Source organism: Polypterus senegalus, chromosome 8, assembly GCF_016835505.1.
Source record: "Polypterus senegalus isolate Bchr_013 chromosome 8, ASM1683550v1, whole genome shotgun sequence".
Taxonomy (NCBI): Eukaryota; Metazoa; Chordata; class Cladistia; order Polypteriformes; family Polypteridae; genus Polypterus; species Polypterus senegalus.
In genome coordinates this window covers 22,155,636-22,181,821 of record NC_053161.1, presented here as the reverse complement: position 1 = coordinate 22,181,821, position 26,186 = coordinate 22,155,636, and the positions used below count along the sequence as shown (strand labels likewise).

At 34.6% G+C, this 26,186-nt stretch overlaps 1 protein-coding gene across 1 annotated transcript in view; it reads right to left on the bottom strand.

Moving 5' to 3' along the window:
- Positions 1 to 4,152: 4,152 nt before the first annotated feature.
- Positions 4,153 to 26,186, bottom strand: part of lrig3 (leucine-rich repeats and immunoglobulin-like domains 3) — a 37,301-nt gene continuing 15,267 nt past the window's right edge. The window contains exons 4-19 of the mRNA XM_039760863.1: positions 17,496 to 17,630; positions 17,255 to 17,404; positions 16,802 to 16,945; positions 16,051 to 16,194; positions 14,680 to 14,823; positions 13,461 to 13,541; positions 12,506 to 12,577; positions 11,960 to 12,031; positions 11,688 to 11,851; positions 10,723 to 11,043; positions 10,216 to 10,497; positions 9,588 to 10,040; positions 9,213 to 9,371; positions 8,143 to 8,217; positions 7,627 to 7,881; positions 4,153 to 5,161 (exon numbers count right to left, since the gene is read on the bottom strand). Of these exons, the coding sequence (XP_039616797.1) occupies positions 4,926 to 5,161; positions 7,627 to 7,881; positions 8,143 to 8,217; positions 9,213 to 9,371; positions 9,588 to 10,040; positions 10,216 to 10,497; positions 10,723 to 11,043; positions 11,688 to 11,851; positions 11,960 to 12,031; positions 12,506 to 12,577; positions 13,461 to 13,541; positions 14,680 to 14,823; positions 16,051 to 16,194; positions 16,802 to 16,945; positions 17,255 to 17,404; positions 17,496 to 17,630 (2,887 nt within the window). The 3' untranslated portion in view covers positions 4,153 to 4,925. The remainder of the gene's footprint in view (positions 5,162 to 7,626; positions 7,882 to 8,142; positions 8,218 to 9,212; positions 9,372 to 9,587; positions 10,041 to 10,215; positions 10,498 to 10,722; positions 11,044 to 11,687; positions 11,852 to 11,959; positions 12,032 to 12,505; positions 12,578 to 13,460; positions 13,542 to 14,679; positions 14,824 to 16,050; positions 16,195 to 16,801; positions 16,946 to 17,254; positions 17,405 to 17,495; positions 17,631 to 26,186) is intronic.

Sequence of the window (26,186 nt, the reverse complement as noted above, 5' to 3'; positions counted from 1 at the left end):
TATGATTTATTATAATTTGACTCATGTATTTTTCTTCTGCCCATCCATCGTTTTGTTTACAAACTCCATTTTTCTTCTTTAAGATGGAAGGAAATCAAAGCTTATCAAGACAAATATTAAAATGTTCAAGTGATTGACTGTATTATTGACAAAGAAAAACATTCAAACCATTGATTGATTTGCACAAAAATAATAAATGTTTACTTGACATGTAATAGTTGCAGAATAATATGAAGAATTTAGGGGCGAGAAGGAAAAAAAAATACTGTAAGAAAGAAAACACAAAGAAACTCTTATCCAGGCTGGACTGTTCTCCATTAAAATGTGCTATAGTCGATATCTGTAGACAGTTTAGTCATTAATCATGATGTGTTTGTGAGAGTTCCCTAATTTTACATTAGTCCTGTCAAAAAGGTATTTCTGTTAATTTATTAGATGGCCGAGACAACAGTTTGCATTTATTTTCAATGTTGAACAATCCTAAATTGCTACCAGATCTTTCTGGCATTAAACCTGTAGGGAATTTGTCAATGATCAGTACTTTGGTAATTTCTGAATATATTTGAGTAGAACTGCTTGGGCACATTGATTAGAAAAACATGGGATTAAATGCTTGCAGTTCCCTAAACGACTCTCATGATATCGTTTTTTTTGGGATGATGCGTGTGGTGAGTTCTGCCAGTAGTAGCAGGAGCAGTAGTGGTTTAAAGTATTATCTTGTGAAGGTATGGAAGGAACAAACCACATGCTGTGGCTCAGCGTAAAGAGGTTTCATTTATTTGACAGCCTGGACGTCCGAGGTTCGATCCCCACGAGGGGTGCAGTGGAGTGTGTACACCTAATGAGCCCAAATAAGGGCAAAACACGTGTCATGTACTCTTTGCATTATATGACAGTAAACTATGTAACATTATATACATACATATATATATACATACATATATATATATATATATATATATATATATATATATATATATATATATATATATATATATATATATATATATCACGTGAATCACGTATCATAAAGTAGTTTTTATTCCTGAGCTTTCAACCCCTACCATCAGAGGATAATGCTTAGACTTAAAAGAATCAAAGGCAATATATAGCAATAACTTACGGGGGATGGGGGTGGGGAAGGGTGGCTAGGTCGATGTGTGTTATTGGGTGTAAAGTCTTGTTTATTATGAATAAGTTCTTCTTAAGTTTGCATATGTTGGATTTATGTCCAAGTCTCTGTTGATGGCGTTCTCATTTGATAGCCAGGATTTAGCCAGCCCTCTCTAACACTTTTAGTATTTGCTTTAAATTTTACTTGTACATCATCCCAATTAAATGTATGTCCTGTTGATTTAGTATGCGTATACTGGCATTACAGCGCTTAAAAGATGTATCCGTCGCCGAGGATGGAATTATGGTCTCTTTTGACGTTGTGTCGCTATACACCATGATACGATTCATCTGGCCACAGAAACACTATTAATAAAACTGGAAAGTGACCCCACTATAAGAACTAAACTGTCGATTAAAAAAATAATGCACCCAATATCACTGTGCCAAAAAAACTCAGTTTCTTTTCAACGGCAAATACTACTGTACACTCAGAAAGGCGGCATGCCAATGGGATCGCTATTATCAGGACTTCTACCAGAATTGGTAATGCAGCGATTTGAAAACGTGGCTCTCTTGGTGCACACCCAAAATTTGGATAGGCTATGTAGATGACACATTCGTCATGATAAAAAATGATCAGCTGAATGAATTCTACAACCACATCAACTCAATATTCCCTGCAATCCAGTTCACAATGGAGAAAGAAATTAACCAACACATCAGCTTCCTGGACATCTACATCGAAAGAAATAATGACACCACCCTCACCACCAGTCTTTACCGTAAAGAATGCTACTCAGACAAGATATTACACTTCGCCAGCAACCACCCGGTATTTCATAAATGGAGCTGTGTTAAAACTCTATTCAGAAGAGTCCACACCCATTGTAGTATGAAGGAAACAAAAATGAAAGAGAGACATTATCTCTTCAACCTTTTCCCTTAAAACGAATACTCAAAAACATTCATTAATCAAAGCCTACACAGAAGACGCCAAAAAACTCAGTAAACAATTGACTTGAATCAGAACCCCCACCCGACACTCACTCCCTTATCACCACAATATGTCTGAAGGTGCTGCACGCATCTTGGCCAAGTCAGGTGTCAGAATAGCACACAAACTCATGAACAATCTGCGCTTGGTCCTCTTTAATGCTAAAAACAAGAAATCGACAGCAGAAACACGAAACTCAGTGTACAGCATTCCATGCAGTTCTTGCCCAGCGGTATACATTGGATAAACTTCAAAAAGAATCGCAACACGTATACAAGAACACCGCAACGGCGTCAGAAGAAAGGACTCACTATCATAGATCTATATGCATACTAAATCAACAGGACATATATTTAATTGGGACGATGTACAAGTAAAATTTAAAGCCAATAATAAAAGTGCCAGAGAGCTGGCTGAATCCTGGATATCAAATGAGAATGCCATCAAGAAACACTTGGACATAAATCCAGCATATGCAAACTTAAGAAGAACTTATTCATAATAAACAAGACTTTACACCCAAAAACCCACCCTCCCCCCACTTAAGTTATTGCTATATATTGCCTTTGATTCTTGTAAGTCTAAGCATTATCCTCGGATGAAGACCCCTGGTAGGGGTTGAAAGCTCAGGAATAAAACTACTTTATGATATGCGATTCATTTTCTCCCTTTGTGGATCTCCAGCTGCAAATATGCAAATCGTATCACAGACCTTCTCTTCCAAATAAATATATAAAATCCAACATCTATCTGTCTGTTTGCTTTTCATGAGAGAACTACTTAACAGATTTAGATCCGTTTTTTTCTATAATTTGCTTGAACATTCCGGTTGACTTTGACTTCTTTCATTGCGCGAAGTATCACAGTTCGCTTGCAGTTTCAAATTATTTGCGTGAATCTGAGAAACACGCAGCAGGCTGAGAGAAGGGGGATGGGTCCCTCCTCACTCACGTGCCATACCTCACCTCCGCTTAGCTAGCGGATGAAAGAACTACTTAACAGATTTAGATTGGGTTTTTTCTATAATTTGCTTGAACATTCCGGTTGATTTTGCAACTTCTCTCATCATGCTAAAAATCATAGTTCGCTTGCAGGAGCGATATATTCACACTAATCCAAGACAGAAGCTGCAGGCCAAGGGGAGGGGAAAACCAGGCAGGGCCCTCCTCACTGTCCCGTTTCACTACTATGTAGGCGGAGCCACGGGGGAAGGCCAGTTTATAATTTATATAGGATATATAATTAATGTAGATCTTTATTTTGTGAAATGTCTTTTTGTATTGATTTGCATGCGTATATAAAGCTTTGTAAAATTCCTAAAAATAAACATTATAGTCAACAACATTATCTGTGCTGAGTATCTTAACTCAAAAAATAAATAACACATCTGTCGCTCTTGCTTCTGTAATATGCAAAAACCTGACCCTTCAGTGGGCACAAATTCTTATCACTACAACCAAGTTCAGCTTCTAAAGCTCAGCTGGTTTAATTTTCATAAGGACTTCCCCTTGCCCCTACAGCCAACAGGACTGTTCGAGGATCCATACATGACTGCAAAGGAGATTGAAACAATCAGACTGATTTCTGCCCCCTCCAGAAGTATCAAGGAAACAAGACAGTTTCTAGGTCTGCACCAGAATAAATTAAAGGACTCTAAATGTAGTTACATGTAATTATACAATTTCAAACTGTATTTTTTCCAAGCCCCAACAAGTTATATATAAAGCGATGAAGGCAGGGGATAATAAAGAAAGTTCTTTAATCACACAGCTCACAGGAAAGGTTTGATATTTCCTAATCATGAACCTCATTTTTTTTAAACTAAAAACACTGAGGCAGATGTTACGCCATTATAGATTTTTTCCTTTTCCAAATGTAACACCTTTCCTTCACATGAGCAAGAACTGTTTTAAAGTATACATTTTGTGAAAAATATTAAAATTTGGATGATACACGTATCCTATTTATTTTTCAAAGGGGCGGAAAGACTTTTGTGATTTTTGAAGTAAAATGTAAATAACATATTGTACATTCTTTTTCAGCAATTTTTTTACTTAAATATATAAAATAAAAAGTATAACTTTTGGCATATTTACAGTTTATACAAAATCTGCAAAGGAATACAAACTATTTTAACTGTTGTACTCTGACATATTAAAGGTAGATGTTGAACACAAATATTTGCAATCTAACAATAATTCTGAAGATGTTTTTTATTAAAATTGTAAATTTTGTACACTAGTGCTGATGACATTTATTCAATATGACTTAAAATATCTTGAAACAGCTAACTAAACATATGCAAAATATTTTAATGAACTTCCTCTTCTTTGTCAATCCCAAAGTGTTTTTTTTTACTTTTGTTAAAGTTGTTGCATTTACCGTACAAATATGTAAAGTTTCATTCAGTAAATTTATAGCAGCATATGTGTACATATTTATGTGCAAAAGATGCCCAAATTTGTTGGAAAAAAAAAAGCCTAGTGATAAACTGTAAAACATTTTCATGAAACATAGCAATTAAGACATTCCACATTACAAAAATAAGTAAAATACCTATTTACATAATTAATTTACAAAACATATACTTAATTAAAAAAAGTATAACATTAACAATATGTTAAACCTATTTATTATACTGTATTTCATTTGCAAAGTAAACAGCACATGCTGTTATTGTTCTTTCAGTCCTCGACTTGCTCTACATTCCCATTGAACGATTGTGCATTATCAGTTCAAATCTTGAACACAGTTCAAAACTGAGGTAGGCATTTTTTCTTTAGATCCACCATGCTGGAATATTGTGCTTGTGTGGCTATGTGCTGCTTCTGTAAGACTGAAAGCTAGGAGTCCTGATATTGTCAAAAGGCTGCTCATAAATGTCTGCACTCCGAACAACACAGTTCAATATTTTATCATCTTCTGGCTCTGAGCCACTGTCCATTGTAGAATAAGGATTTTCATGTAAAGTAACGGGGTTGTAAGGAGTTGTTTGACTACAATTCAGAGAAAACTCTTGTTGTGGCCTCCATATTGACTTTCCAAACGTTCCTAGAGAGAAAACAATCACAATTACTAGATTTTACTTTGCAGAAAAAATGCACAACATTAAAAACCTTACACAGAATGGGCAGAACTCTAGCTACTTTTGAGAAAAACTAAATTTTTCTTTTGTATGAACTAAACTTTGAATACCATGCTACAAAGAAGACCATTTTAATGTAAATAGGTGCTGGATGATAGAGCACACGTCTAGTATAATTGTTTACCAAATATCTGTTAATGTACCTTTCATCAAAAACTTGAAGGATAACACTTAAAAGAAGACGGGTAATGTCTGCAGGACACAGTGCAAGCAGCACATCAGCAGAACACTACTAGCATATAAAGTGAGATCACTTGAAGGATGAGTTCCAAGCAGCAGATAAACATTTACTGTAGTTTAAGAAAAGTTCAGTAAAACCTTTACCACCACTCTCAGCATTTTTCAGGGAATTTATGATGATGAAAGCAAAGCGAAATGGACACAACTATGAGGGCTGTACAAATGATCACAAACAGATCCAAATAAAAATAAAATAAGCATACAACAAATAGATACACATACATCATATGAAGAATCTGATTTTCATTTAGAGCTTGACAGAATTATTTGGGATGTGCTGAAGAAATGATTTATAATTCTAAACTTGAGTGTGTGTGGCACTGTTTCATGTTTTATTGACAAACCTTCAGTAACAGAGTATGAGGAAAACATGACATATCTCTGCATAAGTCTAGTTTTTCTATGTCAGTCACAATAGTGTAGACCAATAACAGGATACCTTTATAATATATTTCATGTTAGTGGACAACTTAAACCTCTTTGCTCTCTTAAACCTCTATAAATAGGGCAGCCTACTACTAGTATGAGCTGCTGTTTCTAAATCGCTATGTAGTAATTAAGAAGTCCTGTATAGATGAAATGATTTGATATTTTATTCCCAAATTTAAAACCGGGATGTCAAACTCACATCCTGGAGGGCTGTGGTGGCTGGGGGTTTTCTTTTTAGACGCTTACTTAAGTAGTAGCCAAAAACTGCTACTAATAGAAAAAGCCCTTAATTTTACTTTTTTCCTTACAATAATGAAATGCAAAGACACTCAACAGATGACCTGCTAACTTGAACTTCTTTGCACCTATGTATTCACCATACAATATACAGTATATCTTTGTTAAATGTATGTGTTGATCATCGGTTTCCTACTTTTGAAATGTTCTTTCACACAACCACCAACTGATAACTTCTCCCCTATAGCACCCCAAAAACTGTTCAAATGAACCTATTTCAAAAGTAATCTTTCTCTGTGCTGCATTTTGTAACCTCTGGGACATACACCAAGACCATGCTCACCAGTCATTTATTAGTAACCTAAAACTAGCAGATACAATTTCACTGGCACAGCTTAACTGACGAGAAAAAAAAAAAAAAAAGTACTTTATGCTCTTCCCATTGATGTCTTTTCCTTTAAGTCAGATTTCTTGCACATTTCTTTTCATATACCCAGCATGCCAAGCCTTAATACTTGTATGTTCCATTACACATCTTCATCTATAAACTATAAATCCTCCAAGCCACCTGAAAGGCCTTTTCACAATTCATTAATTCTGCCATACTTAATATTAGATCGGGTTTGCCTCAAGTGTAAAGTGACCAGATTTCAGAACATTTAATTGCAATACTGAGGTAAAAAAAACACTCTGTGCACTTTAACTGCATATTTGACACTTCTTCTTCTTTCGGCTGCTCCTGTTAGGGGTTGCCACAGTGGATCATCTTCCTCCATTTCTTTCTGTCCTTTGCATCTTTCTCTGTTACAGCCATCACCTGCATGTCCTCTCTCACCACATCCATAAACCTTCACTTAGGCCTTCCTCTTTTCCTCTTCCCTGACAGCTCTATCCTTAGCATCCTTCTCCAAATATACCCACCATCTCTCCTCTGCACATGTCCAAACCAACGCAATCTCGCCTCTCTGACTTTGTCTCCCAACCGTCCAACTTGAGCTGACCCTCTAATGTACTCATTTCTAATCCTATCCATCCTTGTCACACCCAATGCAAATCTTAGCATCTTTAACTCTGCCACCTCCAGCTCTGTCTCCTATTTTCTGATCACTGCCACAATATCCAACCCATATAAAATAACTGGGCTCACTACAGTCCTGTAGACCTTCCCTTTCACTCTTGCCGATATCTGTCTGTCACAAATCACTCCTGACACTCTTCTCCATCCATTTCACCCATATTTGACACTAAACACATGCAATTCATTATTAAGTAATGCAGTTAATACTTTATCTTTAAAACCTAATTCATACAATTTTATATGAAATGTGTAGCTAGATTTTTTTTTAGTTATCTCAAGTAGATCTTTTATTTTCTACAAAACCTCCATGACAGAAAACAAATTAACTTACAAACTCATGAAGACAGAAATACATCAACAGAGAAGACAGGGTGATGCTTTACTTACCCATGAAACTGCAGGGTGGTATTCTCTCTTGAACATGACTTGACTCTGGAACATCATTGTCACACATTACATCATTTTGATTATGAGTAAAGTTATGGTGACTTCCACTTGGCAACTGCATCATTATACTGTTAGATGGAAGCTCACCAGTGTCTTCTAGAGTGTTTTTACAAAGATAATAATCCCTCCTCTTGGAGTTTTTAAAGCCTACTTCATAAGGATCAATGCAAATAGCTCTTTGGTCAGGTGTGCAACCTTGAGGGAAATATAAAATATCCGCTCCATTAAAATCTCAAAATGGATCATATATATATGTCAGCAATTTCTAAAATTTCTCTCTGCTTCTTTTTTTGTTTCGCCAGAAACAAACAACATGCTATAGGGAGATATCAGACAGTACCAAGACCAGTAGTATACTTTAACATCAAAATAAAACATCAATTTAACACAAGCAAAAACTGCAGAAAGTTACTCATCTCTGTTTATTTTCTGTTTTGCAAAAAGTCCATATTTTACCTTGATAGTGACAAAGCAGAGGATCCAGTACAGCATCTATTTCTGCTTCACTCCCCGTTTCTAAAGGACAAATTCCTGTAAAAGGAAAAATAAACACATTAAATAAGACATTTAAAAAAATATGACCATTTAGTTCAGCAGTCTTTCTTGGTTTTCTAACAGCTAGGTTACTCCACTATCCCATCTAGACTCTTTTCAAAACCTTTCAAAGTATATGCTTCAGGTATGTAACTCGGTGCTTTTTAATCCCCACAACCCTGTATGTGAAGTGTTGATACCGACTTGTCTCTGTAATGTACTAGCTCATAATTTTAACTTGTGTCCTTCAGAATTGTTTACCATTTAGCTGAAAAACTTTGAGAATTTTGAAAACCTAACCTGGCTGCCCATGTGGTCTTCACTATTCGATATATATTATGTTTAAATGCCTTTGCCTGTCTCAGAAGGAGAGGACTTTTAATCCAAGGGTGCACATGGATGCTCTTCTTTGTGAAGCCTGTGAAACTAAACTTGTCTTTTTCTAGTATAATCTGTAGACAGTGCTCCAGAGGTGATATAACAAGTGCATTTTAAGAGTCTAGTATATTAAATGGCTTAGAAATCCAATTTCAAAAGTTATCTCCCATGCCAATGGCTTTTAGCATCAGAATTAATCTTACGCGAAGAAGGGAATCAAATGCTTTTTTCAAAGTTCAACCAAGGATGCTTTCCTTTTGTTTGTTACCCAAGTTGTCTTGTAAAAAAATCTAACAGATTGTAATCGACAGTTTCCTTCCTGGTGGTATTTATAATATGCCTGTGTTGGAGTGTTTCAGTTTATAATAATAAGTTTTTTCAAAACATTATAGCCACACATTGCACACAAAAGCAAAGAGGCTCATAAAATTGAGCTAAAGGTTTTTTTTTTTTACCAAAACCTTCTCCATAAAAATGTCTCTTCGTCATTGAACCCAAATTGAAAAATCATTTCATAAGGTAAAAAAAGTACTTTATAAAAATCTCATGTTTCCACATTTCTTACTAAGATTTCAATTACATTCATAGAATTATTTTGGCATATTAGTAATTACCATTAGGGTCTCTCTGCTGCAGGTAATAACCACTAATTGAAGAGGCCATAAACTGGTGATGACTACCATTTTCAGAAGCCCCATAGCCATCTTGCCGTTCTGCCAGTGTCCCTTGTGAAGACAGGTAACTTGGAATATCTGCAGGCAGGTTTGTTTCATCTAACAGCAAAATAAATAAAATTATGTAAATGTCCTAGTAAAAACTGGGGATAGTCACACAGGAGTGTTACAAACCTAGAAAACCACAAAAAAACCTTTAACAGCACACCAAAATGTTTATAAAGTAACTAGAGTGCCATTATATAATTTCATGATACAAAATTTCAAAAATACAATGTTGTAACATTACATTCTGTTACACAAAATGTTGCTCACCTGTGTTTGTCACACTACAATCTTCATTCCTCCGTCTCGTGTGATATATGATAACCACCCATACTAATGATGTTCCAACAACACAGCAAACAACTGCAATTATGACAATCCCCACCGTTGTCCATCCATCCTCTTCTAGTGTTTGCCCAACACTCTGAGTGGCATCACAATTTGGACCAGGCATTACATTGAGGCGAATATTTCCCCTTTCTGTTCCCAGTGTATTGGACATTTCACAAGTATACTTCCCAGCATCCTCTACATCAGTGTCCACAATAATAAGCAGTTGATTTCCTGCAGCAAAAAAATGTCTTTCTGTGACAAACAAAGGGTTGTCATCTTTTGTCCAGTTCAGTTTTGGTGGCGGACTGCCACCAGCAATACACTGAAGAACTGCAGTTTCACCTTTGGCAACAGTTTTATCCATCAATGGACGCATAAAAGAAGGAGTTTCTAAGGTAAATATTGAAGCAAAAAATGCAATTAGTACTATACAATACAGATAAATATCACAATACACAACTACAAAAACAGAAAATGAAACTCTTCCTAAATATAACATATTTTGATTACTACCTCCATTTTTCACCCAGCTGTAATATACTTCAAAAAGTAACAGCTATCTTACCCAAAACAGTTAAAGTAGCATTTGCAGATATTGTTCCAGCACTGTTCTGAGCAGTACAACTGTAGACACCTATATCTTCAATTTTTACATCTACAATAAAGAACACATCATCTTCTGGCATAACGTGCATGCGTCTTTCACGGGCAGCTGGGAAATCAGTGCCACCGTCTTTCTGCCAAGCAATCTGTGGTGTTGGATGTCCAAAAGCTGCACACTCTAAACGAGCCATTGCTCCTGCTCGGATTGTAAGATCCATTGGTATTTTTGTAAAGGATGGCAGCACTGCAGTACAAAAAAATACAATTCATGGTAAATTATCAGTGTCTTAAAAATGCTGCAGGTAAACTCTTTCTCTTAGTTTATGCATTGTTTTCTTGATTTCTGAATGAGACATGAAACCAGCAAAAATTAAACATTAATGAACTGTACTTCAATATAATACATCATAAACATAACCACTTGATGTATCAGTTAATAAATAAACAATAGCCTTAATAGTCAACTTACTGTTTACAGTCAGTTTTGCTTTAGTAGAGTACGAAGATCCAAAGTGATTAGATATCACACACTGGTATTTGCCTTCATTACTAAAGTCAACAACACGCAACCTCAGTATTGTAGTGTATTCCATAACATCCCCTCCTTGAGTTCGGAGGTGGGCATAGTTTTCAATTTCAGCTTCATTTAAAGCCTCGTTATCCTTTTTCCAAGCAAAGGTCATTGGTGAATCACTGCTGCTTGCAGCAGAACATATAAAACTCACATTTGAACCTTTAATAGCCGACTGAGTTTCAGGCTGCACTGTAATCTGAGGTTTAGGAAAATCATCTACAAGAAAAAAAAAAACCAAAAGGCAGTTTGTAGAACATGACTTGGAATGAGGCAATAATTTGCAATGGTCAATACAAAAACTGGAACTTGTCCATGACAACTTATTTTACTTATTGGTAGTGGGTTCTTTTATTAGAGCGAGTGCGAGAAAAAAAAAAAAAAAAAAACTCACATATATTTACTGTACCTAAATGTTAAAGTAAAATATATTTGACATTTATTTTTCCCTTTCACTCTGCTTTTCAAATCAGTATGTTGCCAAGTCCTACTGTGCTATATGACACCACTGAGTAGTTTAGTGTTTATTTTTTTAAACTAGTGAGGAGTGGTGCTTGGAAGATTTTGAAAAAAATAACTAAGAAAGAAAAGAAACGAAAAGAAAAAAAAAAAAAAAAAACTACTGCTCTGACTATAAGATCAAGTAGGGTGGCCTGTTACCCAGAAAAACTAAGAAGAGAGGAATGTAATTAAGTGGCTAGTCAAATACTGAACAAGTGCTAACTGAACTTTCAGTGAAATTATAAATATATTCAACAGTAACCTAACTATTTTAGCTACAGCTTTAAGTTTTCCATTTGTCAAACTAATTACTCTTTATACTTTAGAATTGTTGAAAACACTGTACAAAGGTTTTAGCTCACCACAAACAAAGTCATCTTGGTTCACAGTAAATATGCTTTTCCCTTTCAACAATTGGGGATGGGCACAGCTGGCATTAATGAAGGTCTGAAACTGGTTATCCACCACCCATTGAGGGAGCCATTTCAGCTGGCAGTCACATAAGAGACTTGATGTGTTCAAGTGCCTAACAAAAGAAATTAGCCTCACAATTCACTACATATAGCAAACAGTAACAAGAAAAAGAACAAAAGCAGAACATAAATACTGGAAGTGCTAAGAATTCCACACTTACAGCTCTAACAGTTTTTTCATTTGTGAAAATGCGTTTTCTTGAATAGACATTATTGCATTGTTGCCAAGATCTCTGTAAATGAAAAGGAAAAAGAAAGATTAAACAGTTATTAAGTGACGCTCCCTGGTCTGGATATCAAAAAAGTATTCAAACAAAATAATTGGAAACACCTAATAAGGGCCAATTACATTTAAGTTTTAATGCCCGTTTGTTATGTAGCTCTTAGCTTCAGCTCTTAAAAAATAAAAATGAAAATTCCAAGATGCCTGTGAAAGACTAATTAAAATCATGTGTCTATGACGCTAAAAAGCACTCTTCCAGCCTACACCCACACATACAGTGATCGATACAAATTCCACCAGATGGAAAGTCTGACTACAACAGACTGCCTGGTTTCTTGTCTGAGCTAATTTATGGAACAGTATGAGGGGAGACTATCTGATCTCAAACAGCTGGTTTGGTTTAAAGTAGTCATACATTTCCCAAATACTGACTTAACTGCTTTAAATCTTGAGAACTAACTAAGAATCATACTAGGATACTCACAGGTGCTCAAGTGCATCCAATCCAGAGAATGCCTTTTTAGTAATGGATCTGATACGGTTTCCCTGAAGATTCCTAAAATGTAGAAGATTTATAATTAAGACAAACATTTTGTAAAGCCTATTTTTATTGTTATGAAAGATTTTTTCATTGAATATTAGAAATCCATAAAATACATTAACATGAACATTTTAAACCTTAAGCTGTAAATGTGTTTTACTTTATTTGCAAACTTTGCAAAAATTAGGAGTAACAAGTAACTGCAGTGCTGCCTCATTACTACGTTCACTATTACAGGTAAACTTACAGCACTTAAGCATTGTACATAATTGTACATAATGCATTTCTTTTTCTTTCGGCTGCTCCCGGTATGGGTTGCCACAGCGGATCATATTCTTCCACAATATAATGCATAACTATTTCTGAATAAACTGAGTATTTCCAAAATTTAATTTGAAAAGATACAAGAGTGAACATTGGTCTAACATTCAGTTAGGTGAAGAAAATAGGCAAAAATACAAGCATTCTAATTAAAACTTGATGCAGAAAATTGCACACATATGGAAAGCTTAATACAGCATTGAATTCTATACCAGATATTTAGTAAAATAATATACAATAAAGGTCTAAATAATAAAGATATAATCTTCATACTTGTGTTATTTTCATCAAAGCAAACAAACAAATAATTCCAAGCATTGTTAGCTCAAAATTCACCAGCAAAAATATGAAAAAACTCAAGGATACTTCAAACTTAGATATAAACATTTTGATTCTATTGTAATTTTACTACATTTCCTTTGATTGCACATACTGTATAACTACAGCAATATTATATTATTTTCTTTGCTGTCTCAAAGATGTCAGTTGCCTCTGCGTACAGTTATAATCTGACTTCTTGACTTGGTGGATTTAATGTCTAAAAGTTGCTTCATTATAAAACTTATCTTTAACTTACAGTATTCTTAACTTGTCAAGGGCTGAAAAAGCTCCATTCATATCTTCAATTGTCCAGGAAATCTCATTGTTTTTTAAGTCCCTAAAAAGATGAACATATAAAACAAAAATCTCATAACTCTATGAACAGTTGTGACCTCGCCACTCTAGCCATTAAAAAGAATAGGTGGTAAACAAAGTCTTATGAAGCACAAAATTATAAAAGTGCACCATGCTCCTCTTGCTTTCCATGGACCAGAGTTACTTAATTTTAAAAAGTTTCCTGCAAATCTTGTCGGCCATTAATATACAGATGAGTTGCTTTTCAGGTTACTCTAAAGGCATATTTGCATTTCAGCGGGCATAGACTCTTAAATTTATATATATATATATATATATATATATATATATATATATATATATATATATATATATATATATATATATAAATTTATGTCTGAGGAAAAAAGGTCACATGAAAGAAAACAAAAGCAATGTAGAAACCATTGAGAAACAAACTATACCTCCTATAGGATCAAATACTTAATTCTAAATAACTTGTGGATTGAATTTCAGTCCATTCATGCATGCAGATTCCCTTCTTTAATTATTTTAAACTATCAGTTTCCTTATGTTCATGCTTGGCTAAAGCTGAATGATCTAGGTTTCGTTACGTTTGAAATGGTTCTTTTAGACAACTCAGTCATTTCTTTAGCTTTAAAGAAATCTGTCTTTTAAAACAATTCATAAGGTGATGTGAAGAAAAAAAAAAACACTTTAAAGATGTACAGTTATATCTTAACAGCCATTGTATAAACTTTCAAAGTAGGATTCATAAAAGATGCAATGTAAATCAGTGAGCTAATTTACACATATTTTACATTTTAGTAGTAACACACTAAACACATTATTCAATGATATGAATCATTAAGTTATCTAAAATTATCAGAAACTGTATTCTTTCAGATTATATAAACATTGCACAGAGTATATAGAAATTTTACTGCAGGACAGAAAAACAGCAACACATGTTTGATGTGCCAATGGGTGAGGGCAACTCGTGAAAATTAACCTAGAAACTCACAGTCAACCAATTATGCAGTTAAAATAATTGGGGAATTTCGGACTGCCAGTACACCAGTACAGCTCCTGCTCATTTAACTACAAAAAGAAACATGCTCTAGAATAAGGGCTAGCAAAATTCCACCAATAGTTTATATTAAAATAATTACTACACTTACAGAGCATATAAACTGGAGAGACCCCGGAAGGCGCCATCAGCAATGAAGCTCACTTTGTTATTTCCAATGTGAAGTTTGCCAAGCAGACTGAGGCCTACAAAGCTGGACTCATCTAACCGTGCTAATTGGTTTGAGGTGAGATCCCTGTGAAAAGAGCAATGAAGCAATTAAACGTAGAATCAAACTGAATAAAAATATCATCCTAGAAATTTAAGTCTATTCCACCGTATTTTAGATAATTTCATGTAATCAATTAGTTGTAATCCTAGGACAAAGGAAAACTAAATATGTACATATAATTCTACATGAGAAGTATACAATGAAGATTTTATGCCATAAATGAAAATGGAAGAATAAAGACTAGAGTCAGCAATACATGAAAAGAATAATCATCTCTTTTCTGCACCCAATTTTTCCAAAGGCGATATGCAAAGCCAGAAATTTCCCTGACACCTATAGCCCCGAGGCAGTAACTTGTGTTATATCAGAGGCCAGTTAATCACAGGACACAATCATGGATGCACATACACCCGGAGGTAATATTATGTTGTAGTGTATTGTGAGAGAAAACTGAAAAAACCCATACAAACAAGAAATACACACAGGCACCAAACAGAAGGATCCACAGTTAAATGCCGAGTCTAATATTATTTTTGACTTGATTACTCACTTCCATATTCATTTGATATTATATTACCATTACTCAAAAGATATATTACTGTTAACATGTATAATTGGGCAATACTTGCTCATAGTCTTGCTAAAAAGTATTATTGAACTTAATATAAATTTTATGCTGTCCATGCTTATTATTACACAGTAAATATTTGTTATATACACCTATTTTGTAATCCTTTTTTCTTAATTACCAAGTTATGGGGATCTGGACCTAAACTGAATAGGGCAGTTTTAATTCTGGACTGTACCTTCACTCATTCAGGGAACATTAAGAGACATTAATCAACCTTAATATGACAATGCCTCCCTAGAAATTATGCTCTCAGTGTTATATGATAGAAAAGACACAAACTGCAACACATCAAGCAGCCCTAATACTAATATCAAACACAATTTCTAAAAATGTATTATTTATCTTTTTGTGAATGTAATAAGCACATTTCCATGAACGTACTTAGGACTGTATTTTCCTTTTAATCTCATTCCCTAAGTTAGGCTACTCTGTGATATTTCTTAGAGGTCAAATTTGATTTTTCACAACAGAAAAATAACTCACTCTTCACACAAAATGTTGTTGTCACCCGTTTGTCACCTTGGAAACTTTGTTATGAAAAACTCACAGATCACTGGTAAGGGGCTCATGTTTTGGCATGAACTCTGTACTCTAGCTGGAAGAGAATAAAAGCAACTCACAGCTCACTGAGTTTCTGGCAAAACTCCCAGGCATCATGTCTGATCCTGCTGATGGCATTCTGGCTGAGGTGCAGCTGCTCTAACATCACCAGGCCATACAGCCATCCTTTACTTACTTCTGTTAAATTATTATAGTCAAGTTGTCTGCAAATATAAGAAAAGACAAAGCTAAACATCATCACGCATAAAGGTCAAAGAATTGTCTTCTTGAAAACATTTCATGAGATTCTTCTTTCTTCAAACTTTCATTTTAATGAGACTTAATATTTATAATAATCTAATCTGTATGCAGTATGGGGCATTTTTAAAGAATACTGGCCTTTAAAGGAAAGAATCAAAATTTAACCATACTATAAATATATTAAAACACTAATTATGGAATGATTCTCTTTAAACTGTACAAATATTCTTCAACTATCAACAAACTGAAGGTATCATACATTTGTCAAAATTACTAAGATATCTCAATACAATTCTGTCTTTAAAAATTCAATCTTTTGCACTTAGCTAGTAATTATCACATACAAAATAAAAAAATCTTCTGGAAAGTTATTTTTTTTTTTTTAAGAATAACATTGAGATATTCACACTGTGAAACTCACATAAAAACACTGAAATTAAACATAATTAAGAAAATCAGTTAAATGCCTGAACATAAGTAATACAAAGATTATATTATATGGGTCATTTGAGAAACAGTCACCAGAATAAGTGATAAGCTTAAAAAAAAAAAAGAAAAATTAGCACTTACAAGACCTCCATATTGCTTAACCCCCAGAACGCTCCATCCATGAGTTTACTGATGCCATTTCTCTGAATTTTCAAGGACGTCAGTGCAACTAATCCTTGAAAAGTAAGTCCATCTACTTTTCTAATTCTGTTCCTACTTAAATCCCTAAGAAACAAAAATAAAGGTAATTTATTTGAAAAATATTACAAAATTCACTGTGTTACTGTATGTCTGTCTGTTTAAGAGTACATTTATATTCATAGGTCTCAAATCTATTGAACAGTAATTAAAATAATACATGGTAAGCACTCACTATAGTTATCCACATATAATAATACATAAGTGATGTTGCTATTTTAATAATGCAAAAACTGCTCCATATCTCAGAACATCACAGGACACATAATTAAAGTTTACATGCTACATCCTTAACAAACTCAAATATCTAAATTCATTAGACAAAAGAAAACTTACAAGTGTTGAAGATGTAATTGCGACAACTTAAACATCTTGTGGGGAATGGAGGAAATTTTATTTCTGTTTAATTTCAGGACCTGAAGAGTACTGGAAAGATTATCGAAGCAACCAGCCTCCATTGATGAAATTCTGTTATTACTAATATACCTTAAAAAGAAGACAGTGACATTTTAAATTTTACTTTAAATGTTACATATAATGTTCACAAAAGATTATATGAAAACTAAATTCAGCTTACAAATATTTTAGGTTCATTGAAGGGAATGACGAGCTTTTCAGCTTAGAAATGTTGTTATTACTTAAATCCAGAGTTTCCAAGGAATGAAACGGCTTCAGTTGCTCTGAATTTAACTCCCCTATTTTGTTATGTGCCCTGAAATAAAAGAACAAAGAAAATTTGTTGATACAAGGCTGCTGGCAGTTTAATTATGTGCACTTTAAGTTCAATAGAATAAATTAAGCTTAAATTATAACACTTGTCCAGACAAGCCCTTTTTCTATTGTCATATTACATACAGTACCTTCATTTTTTCATTGTGCTGTCCTTATCTTAATAAACAGCTATATCAAATACCAACAAATTATGTATATTTCAGAGTGTCACAACAGTGGTATTTTCCCTAATTAAAAATAACAAGTTAGGTAACAGGTCACACAGCCCCTGGTTTATACTGTGTTATTTTGTTTATAAGGTAATTACTAACAAGGTATTAAAACTGGCAATTACTTTAGTGATGAATAACATTCCCTTAGTGAAAGCGCACCACAGCAGAAGCCAGCAATTTCCTGAACTGCACGCCTCCTAAATTGCAGTGTGAAGCAGCTCAGTTATAAACACAACTTACACAGAGTGTTCTTTGTACAAATGCTGCAGCAGAAAACAGAAATTCTTTACAAATGCATACAGGAGTGTGTGTTGCAGTGCTCCGAACTCTATTAACAGCATTTTTCCAAAAACATTTAACTGATTCTTCATTTTTTTGACATTTAAAAATTCACAGACTACATGATAAACATTATTCATTATATATAACCAGAGAAGGTTTAATCTTTCTTTAGATGTATGGCCTAGATGGAAAGACTGAATCATCTTGAAGAAGAAACTAATATCAGATATCTTTTGTAATTTAAAATGGGTATTTAAATTTAGAAGATAAATCATATTAAACCATCCCAATATGATTGTGTATTTGTGTGTTAATGACTAATGATTTCTCTGCAACCATTTATACTTAATGCACTGTAGTTTTAATCAATCTATAATTTAGATTATGTTTGTTTTTAAATGAGCACCATGTCTAAGAGCATAAATGTGCAACAAGCATGGCCTGCAATGACGTCAACATCTCCAACAAGCAGAAACTTTTACTCATTTCAACTAGTCATACTATTTAGATAGAATACACTTATTTAAAAGCAAATGTCAGATTCCTTAATTTCAACACAGATAATGGACAGAACACTCCATATATCTAAAATCTACAGTAGAAAAAACAGTTCCAGCTGAAGAACTGACCTTAAATCAGGTAGAGTTCAGCAAACAAACATAGTAGCAATACCTAATAGATACATTTTGCAAAACACAAGTTACAAAATCTGCACTCGCTACAGTTTAGAAAATGTGACTTTCAGTGATCATAACAGTTTAGCTTTTCATTTCAAACAATCTCTTAATCAGTGATTAATGTGTACTTTGGAATCAGCCTCTCCAAATTATGGCAAGAATAACACTGCTTTTGAAAGTACTGTACATGGTACAAAAAAGACTATTTAGAAAACTGCCTCCTTTCTGACAAGTATTCCAAAATGAAGTAAAAGTTTCCTCAAAATACAGAGGCTGAATGTGACAAAATAAGACAAATGTATAAAAAAAAAACTCCATCCATTCATTCATTTGCAGTGGCAAATTTAGGTGTACCAGGAAGTCTGGACATAACTGGACACGAGGTAGGAACCAACCCTAAACAGGTTGGAAAGTCATCACACCCATACTCATAGATACTAGGCCAATTTTGAGTCAGCAAGTGGGAGTGCTTGTACCCACAAAACCTGAAATACTATACAAACAAGGAGAATGTACGCTTAGCATGAGCAGTGATTAGACAGGAGTTCAAAAACTGCCAGTCTATACATTACAAATTCTGCATTTACATAGAAGTTACAAGCAACATCCACTATACCACTCAAATTGAAAATGTTTTGTTTTTTTAAAGTAAACAGTCTTATTATAAATGTCAAAATTAGTATAATGAACATTTTGACCAAAAAAAAAGACAAAAAAGAAACTTAATTAACATAATTAAAAAAGTATTTGTAATGCACACCAGTAGCCATTAAAGAAGTTTCACTAATTTTGCCCATAAAAAAAATTTTGCAAGTCAGTTGGCTTAAATATGTCAATGTCGACTTTATTTATATAGCACATTTAAAACAACATAGGAATGCTGTGGCCAAAGTGCTTTACAATAATAGAATTAAAGAAAAACATACAATTAACATGAATAACATAAATAGAAATAAAATAAATTAACATAAATAAAATAAATAATAAATAGAAGTAATGCTACATAATCACAATGAGGAAACCATCAGTATTACTGAAGGTCACGGAATGCAAGTGAATAGAAATGAGTCTTTAATCTTGTTTTGAGCAGTTCAATTGTAGACGACTCCTTTATGTAATAAGGTAAAGAGTTCCACAGGTGAGGAGCAGCAGCTGCAAAAGCCCTGTCCCCCTTAGTTTTACACTTGGTACGAAGGACAACAAGAGACAACTGACCAGAAGATCTAAGCACTCTGGATGGCTGGTGAAAAACACACAATTTGGATAAATAGGCAGGAGCAAGCCCATGTAAAGATTTAAAAACTAGCAACAAGATTTTAAAATCAATTCGAGAACTGACAGGCAGCCAGTGTAAAGAAGCTAAAATTGGAGAAACAGTCATATTTTCTTGCCCCAACCAGAAAGCGAGCGGCAGCATTCTGGACCAACTGTAACCCGTGTGTCAGGGATTTGCTAATCCCAGAATACAGCGAGTTGCAGTAATCAAGGCGAGAAAAGATAAAAGCAGCAGTAGCTTTCTCAAGATCCCTAGAAGATAAAAAAGGCTTGATCTTACCTAATAGACAAAGCTGGAAAAAGCAACTCTTGACTACAGAATTAACTTGCTTCTCAAAAGAGAGGTTACTGTCAAATATAACACCTAGACTGCAGACTTAAGGTTTGCAAAAGACAGAGAAAAAGCCGAGAAGTCCAAGACCAATTTGGCCGTCAGTTGATGGACCCACTATAAGCACCTCCGTTTTATTTTGATTCAGATCAAGGAAATTATTAGCCATACACGATCTTAGTTCAGAAAGACAGTTGTGCAGTTGATTTATTGCAGAGTTGCAGACGGGAATATAAACCTGTGTATCATCAGCATAGCAGTGAAAAGAAATGTTACATTTCCTAAAAATATAAACCACTGTCAGTATTTTGTTATTATTTCTAAATTGCAAAAATAGATGGAATGTGTTATACAATTGTGTGTAGTAGAATATCTCGAAACAGATAAACAGATTCCAAAAATAATGAATGGAGATCTCACATTGTGTTATAAAGTACTAAGCCAAGGTGAGCCAAATGAGCAAAGAAAATGAACCAATGCAAATGGGACAATTGGGTAAACAACTTTAGGAACAGCTCACAAAGCACACAAGTATCACAGAACAGCAGGAGACCATTTATCAACTTCACACATTCCTTAGAGCACTGGACTGAAACTGAATAAAGAATCCTTTTTAGGTATAATTTCATTATTTGCAGGTCGCCACAGTGGACCAGGGCAATATTCACTACTGAACAGTAATTTTCCTAAGGAGAATTGAAGTCAATTTTTTCTTTCACAGAGAAAGTTAGAAATTGGAGAGTAAGCTAGTTCAAGCTTTTGCATTGACGAAGGTGCATGGTATATTCATTTTGTCTGAAAGAATTCACTATAAGGTTGTGGTTAGCACTGCTGATGCACATCTCCACAGTTCTGAATCCTGGCCTGGGCTTTGTCTATGCGAGTTTTGCACAGTCTCACACATCAGCAGAAGATTCAATCTCCTAAATCTCTACCTCAACCTCATTTTGAAAATGTAAAACTTTGTATGTGTGTTAATTCAATTGTCAACCCTTAATTCAACTTGTATGAATAGGTGTGGTTTTGTGCAAGAAATGCGAGTCTGTCCAGGGTTGATTCCTGCCATGCAATATAATGCTTCAGGGATAGGTTTTGGCTACTTTAACACTTTTCAATTGGCACAAGGTCACAAGGTGCTCTATTATCCGTTTGCCCCCCCACCCCCTCAATCTCTATTAATTTCATATTGTTGTACACTTTATGAAAGTACCCTAAAATTGGCAGGCAGTATGATCTAGTGATAAAAGATCTGGTTTGGAAAACTGCCATGAGTGCAGGATCACATGTCACCTGACACAATATTCTACCATAAACAATGCACTTAAACACTGTGTACAAAAAGTTTGCACCTACACACACCTGTAAATCTGTCTTGCAAGGTACCTTTGCGAGTGATGCACTACTGAGTGTTGTTCATAGACTGCAAATATACCAATATAAATATATCAGTATAAAAATAAATGCATTATATATACATAAATGAAGCGGAGGGTGCAATATAAAAGACAAATTCATGCAAATAAGAAGAGAATACCTTAAATGATAAAGGAAAGATATGCATAAACATGTTTGTACGGTGTACCACCTGTGTCATAAGCAATATATTGCAAGTTTTTTTTTTCTCCCCTGTTGCAATAAGAAGCCAATAAAAGGTACAAGTTTGTCTTTTGTGTGCGGATTTGCAAGAGTCTTTGAAAAAGCGCTAGGTTACCAGACACAGACAAAGACATACACACTACCCTGGTTTTATTTTACATGTACTCCAAGCTAAAATACATGGCAGTCTTCAGTGGGAATAATAAAAACCTGAATTTCCAGTTTTAATGGGGGAAATCTAACCTAGAAGACTGCAGGCATCTACAGAATAAAAAAAGAAAGCAAATGTCAACACTCCGAGAGGCTTCATGCCTTTCAGACAGTACTCAGCCCTGGGCTTTTCAGCTGCAATGCAGTAACAGGATGTGTGGGCTTTGTGCCTTGCTGCCACCCTTCCAGGGATATAACCACCTGGTTAAATACGTGCTTTACCAGATAAAGGTGTTAACTTGCACCTAATCAGTCTGAAGAAAAGAAATCTACAAAATATAGTAAGAGGCTTAGAGGCAGTTTTGCAAAGGTTAAAAAGGTTAGACAGAAGAAAAAAAAAACCAAACAAAAAAAACAACACATACTCCCCTGTATTTTTAAGGGATGTTTTTCATGCCTCCAAGTTAAAACAACATGGACAGACATCTCTCTTTAATATCTGTCTTGCTTGAGATACTAACTGAATTTTCTGCACAATTTACCATGTTTAAACATGTAGCTACTGTGTAAAATATTGAAGTGGAAGTGCCAAATACTAACAAATGTGAGCCTACACACTGGTCACTTGTTCTTGAGCAGGGCAAGTCAAAAGATTCCATTTCACTCAAATGGATTACAGCTCTGTCTGGTTTCCCAAAACCTTTTTATACCATGTTTGTCCAAAAGGATTAATAAAACTTATGAAGTAAGTGAATACAGTATTAAACTAGTGTTACTATACACAGCAAATTCAATATAAACTCAAAAACGGGGGACAGCATTAAGTAGTGGTCTCCTTTTCATTCATAAGCAATATTTATGACAAACAGAAAAAACATGACAAGGTATCCTGGAATGAATCTACCTTGCACTACGTAATATAAAATTAAAAGAATGACAACAATAAATAATAATTAGAACAAATCTAGCATCATTCTTACAAACTGCAAAATTTAATAAATGGACCAAAGTTTTGGTGGCGGTTCAGCAGTGCAACTGAAATTAAGGACTGAAACACTAAATCAATACGCACATTAATTTTATTAAAAAAAAAAAAAATGAACCTCACAATCAGAAGAAAGACGAGTCTTTCTGATATCTCATGTTTTATATACTGAAAAATAAGGTCAAGCTGCATTTTATTGGTCATCACAAAAGAAAAAAGGAAAAAAAAAGGCATGGCTGTGCTAGAAAGTGGACAATGAGGTGGCAAGTGTGACATGGGCTACAATTGAACTTACACAGTCTAGAGACAAGAGCAGTCACTGCAGTGGGCAAATCTGACATACCCCATGACTAGAAATTGTATAATGTTAACATGATTCCTTGACCAAAGTGTAGAAAATCTATACTCTCTTTAAATGCACAATTCTTGAATATATTCATGTTATGGCATTCATATCATAACGGCTGGCAAAATAACTGGATCCTCTGTTGAGATGAGTGTAATTGTATTAGTATTATCTCTATATATAGGTGAGGCACCTCAGTGAAACCTAAGGATATGAAGTCTTAATTTTGTTTGTTAATAACTTTTCATGTGAAATTGCACAACACAGTTTCTGCTAAAATGGCCAAACTACAAACAGAAAATGTCCCTATACTAATTTAAGCAGGAAATTCTAACTTTATGTTTTCCTATGTAACTTGGGCCAGTTTTTTCAGACTGTTAACTGTTAAGTTACATGCCAGTTTTACAGTATAAATGTTAATGATGTTATTAATACAATTTGACTCCATAAGGAATCCTGGTATAAACACTAATAACCAAGATCGTTATGTTTGTTCTTTCTTGCAGCTAAAGCTTTATTCGCCAGAGTGCAAACACTACTGTACATTCCAGTTCAGCCTTAGATGTTTCGGAGATTCCCAGTTTTCCTTTATTTTTCTAAATTTAATTTTATTTTAAATAGAGCATTTTTCACATCTTAACACTGTATAGACGCAGAATAGTGAATTTACAATAACAATTAAGGAGTACGCCTTTGAACTTTATACCAGGCCTGGTACATTTCCATATTATGCAGTCCACATATGTATTTTATTTTTTTTTTTTGCTCAAGATGCCTGCAAGTCTGCTACAAATAAGACAGCATCTGAAGTGAATATCCCAAACAGACAACAGCACATTCACCCCCACCCCAAAACATCCCTTTGGCTCTCCCGGAGGGCTGTCGACATTTTCTTCTGTAGGGAAAGAGCAGAAGTTGCATGTGGAGCAGCTTGAAGCAGGTCCGCTGACTGTGCAAAATGCACTTCATTAAATATATATGCATACATACCCCAGCAAGAATCCAAACATATCAGATAAACATTTACTTCAATTAATTCCATATTTGAAGTCAACAGACTCCCTTCAAGTTGGTCAATATTGATCATCTGGAGCTCAGAAGGGGCCCAAATTAAATAATAACTTAGAGGGGTCAAGACTGTTTTAATTTTCTTTTTGAACTAATCTGAACTCTTATTTTTAGCAAGACCAAAGTATTGTTGTACTGTAAATATATAACAGTGCAAGTATGGAAAGTCTAGTCTTGCCCAGAAAACCCAGATTTTTGATTCAGTAGCATTTAATTTGGATCTAGAAGTGTGATCTTGTAGAATGACAAAAAAAATGATAGCTAGGACATCTACTAAAACATGAATATAAAAATAGCAAACAGCAGCCTTGGAAAAAAGGAATAAACCAAAAACAAATAATAATAATAACAATAATAGTATGCCCAGTCTGAGCCATGCAAACAGCTGCCCTAAATTTTGAATCTGTTGGAAAGTTCACCTTCTTAACTTTCTCTCTCTGCTATATATTCCCTACTGTTCTCTCTTCTCTTCCATAAATAAATTCTTACGTTTGGGGATAGAAATATTTCTTCTGATCTGACAACAACCTACACCCGATTAAAGAGCTTTAAATAAATACCATGACACTTTGTAGTTAAGGACACACCTAATGAGTGTTACATCTAGAGTATAAAGCAATGCCAAATATTGGGTCTGCACAAAAGAAGAGCTCTTTAAGTGACTGAAGAAAAAATAATTTTTAAAATTTAAAACCTTATGAATTAAACAAATATTTCTGCTTCTAAGGTGTCTGCCCTGGTAGGAATATTGCTCAGCTTGCTACACTGCCTATTCAGAAGTCCAAGCAGACACCCTTTGGGTGATGAATTTTGCATGCCTCATAGTAAAGTGCAGGGACCCTCTGGTGATATGAGCTCTTCCAGAGGCAAACATAAATATTCAGGGCCCAAAAGTGAAGTTTTACAAAGAACCACAGGTAGAACTGAGGACTTGTAATTATTCCCTGCCACAGCTGAGAAAAACTGTCACTGAAAAATGTTGCAGAGTCCTGTGACAAAACCAACTGAAATCCTGAAGGAGGTTTGAAACTACTAGTACTTGGTAAGCTGCACAGAGGCATACAGTATGTGGATGTCAGGCCTTTAATTGATATACTTTTAAATTCAGAGTATTTTATTCCCAGTGATCAACCTGAAAAAGTTCTTCCCTTATGCAGCCGGTCAAATTAACGTTAATGATGACCCAGAACTTACTACAGTGGGCTTTAAAATACTCTTGCTAACAAAAGGTCTATATGCTCGCTGATAGGTTATCTGGTGAAGTAACTGTTATTGTCACTTTTTTAATGAAAAGTTTTGGAAAAGACAATTTGCCAAGGATAAATTGTTGTCTTCTTGTTTGCCCACAAACTTTGGTCTGCCAAGTACTTGGTAAAACACAGGATCTAACCCAAATCAATATTGTATTTTTTGTGAATGCAGTCATAATTGTTGTCATTCACAACCATTGTTTTCAATAAATTATAAAGGGGAGCACAAACAAATGTGTTTGCATCTGCTGACTTACAGGGAAAGAACTTCTGCAATCACCATGAAATGTGTGGTCTATTTTATGTGATTACAGCATTATTGAAGTGCATTACTGTAGCAAAAATGCATGTTTTTGCCATCATA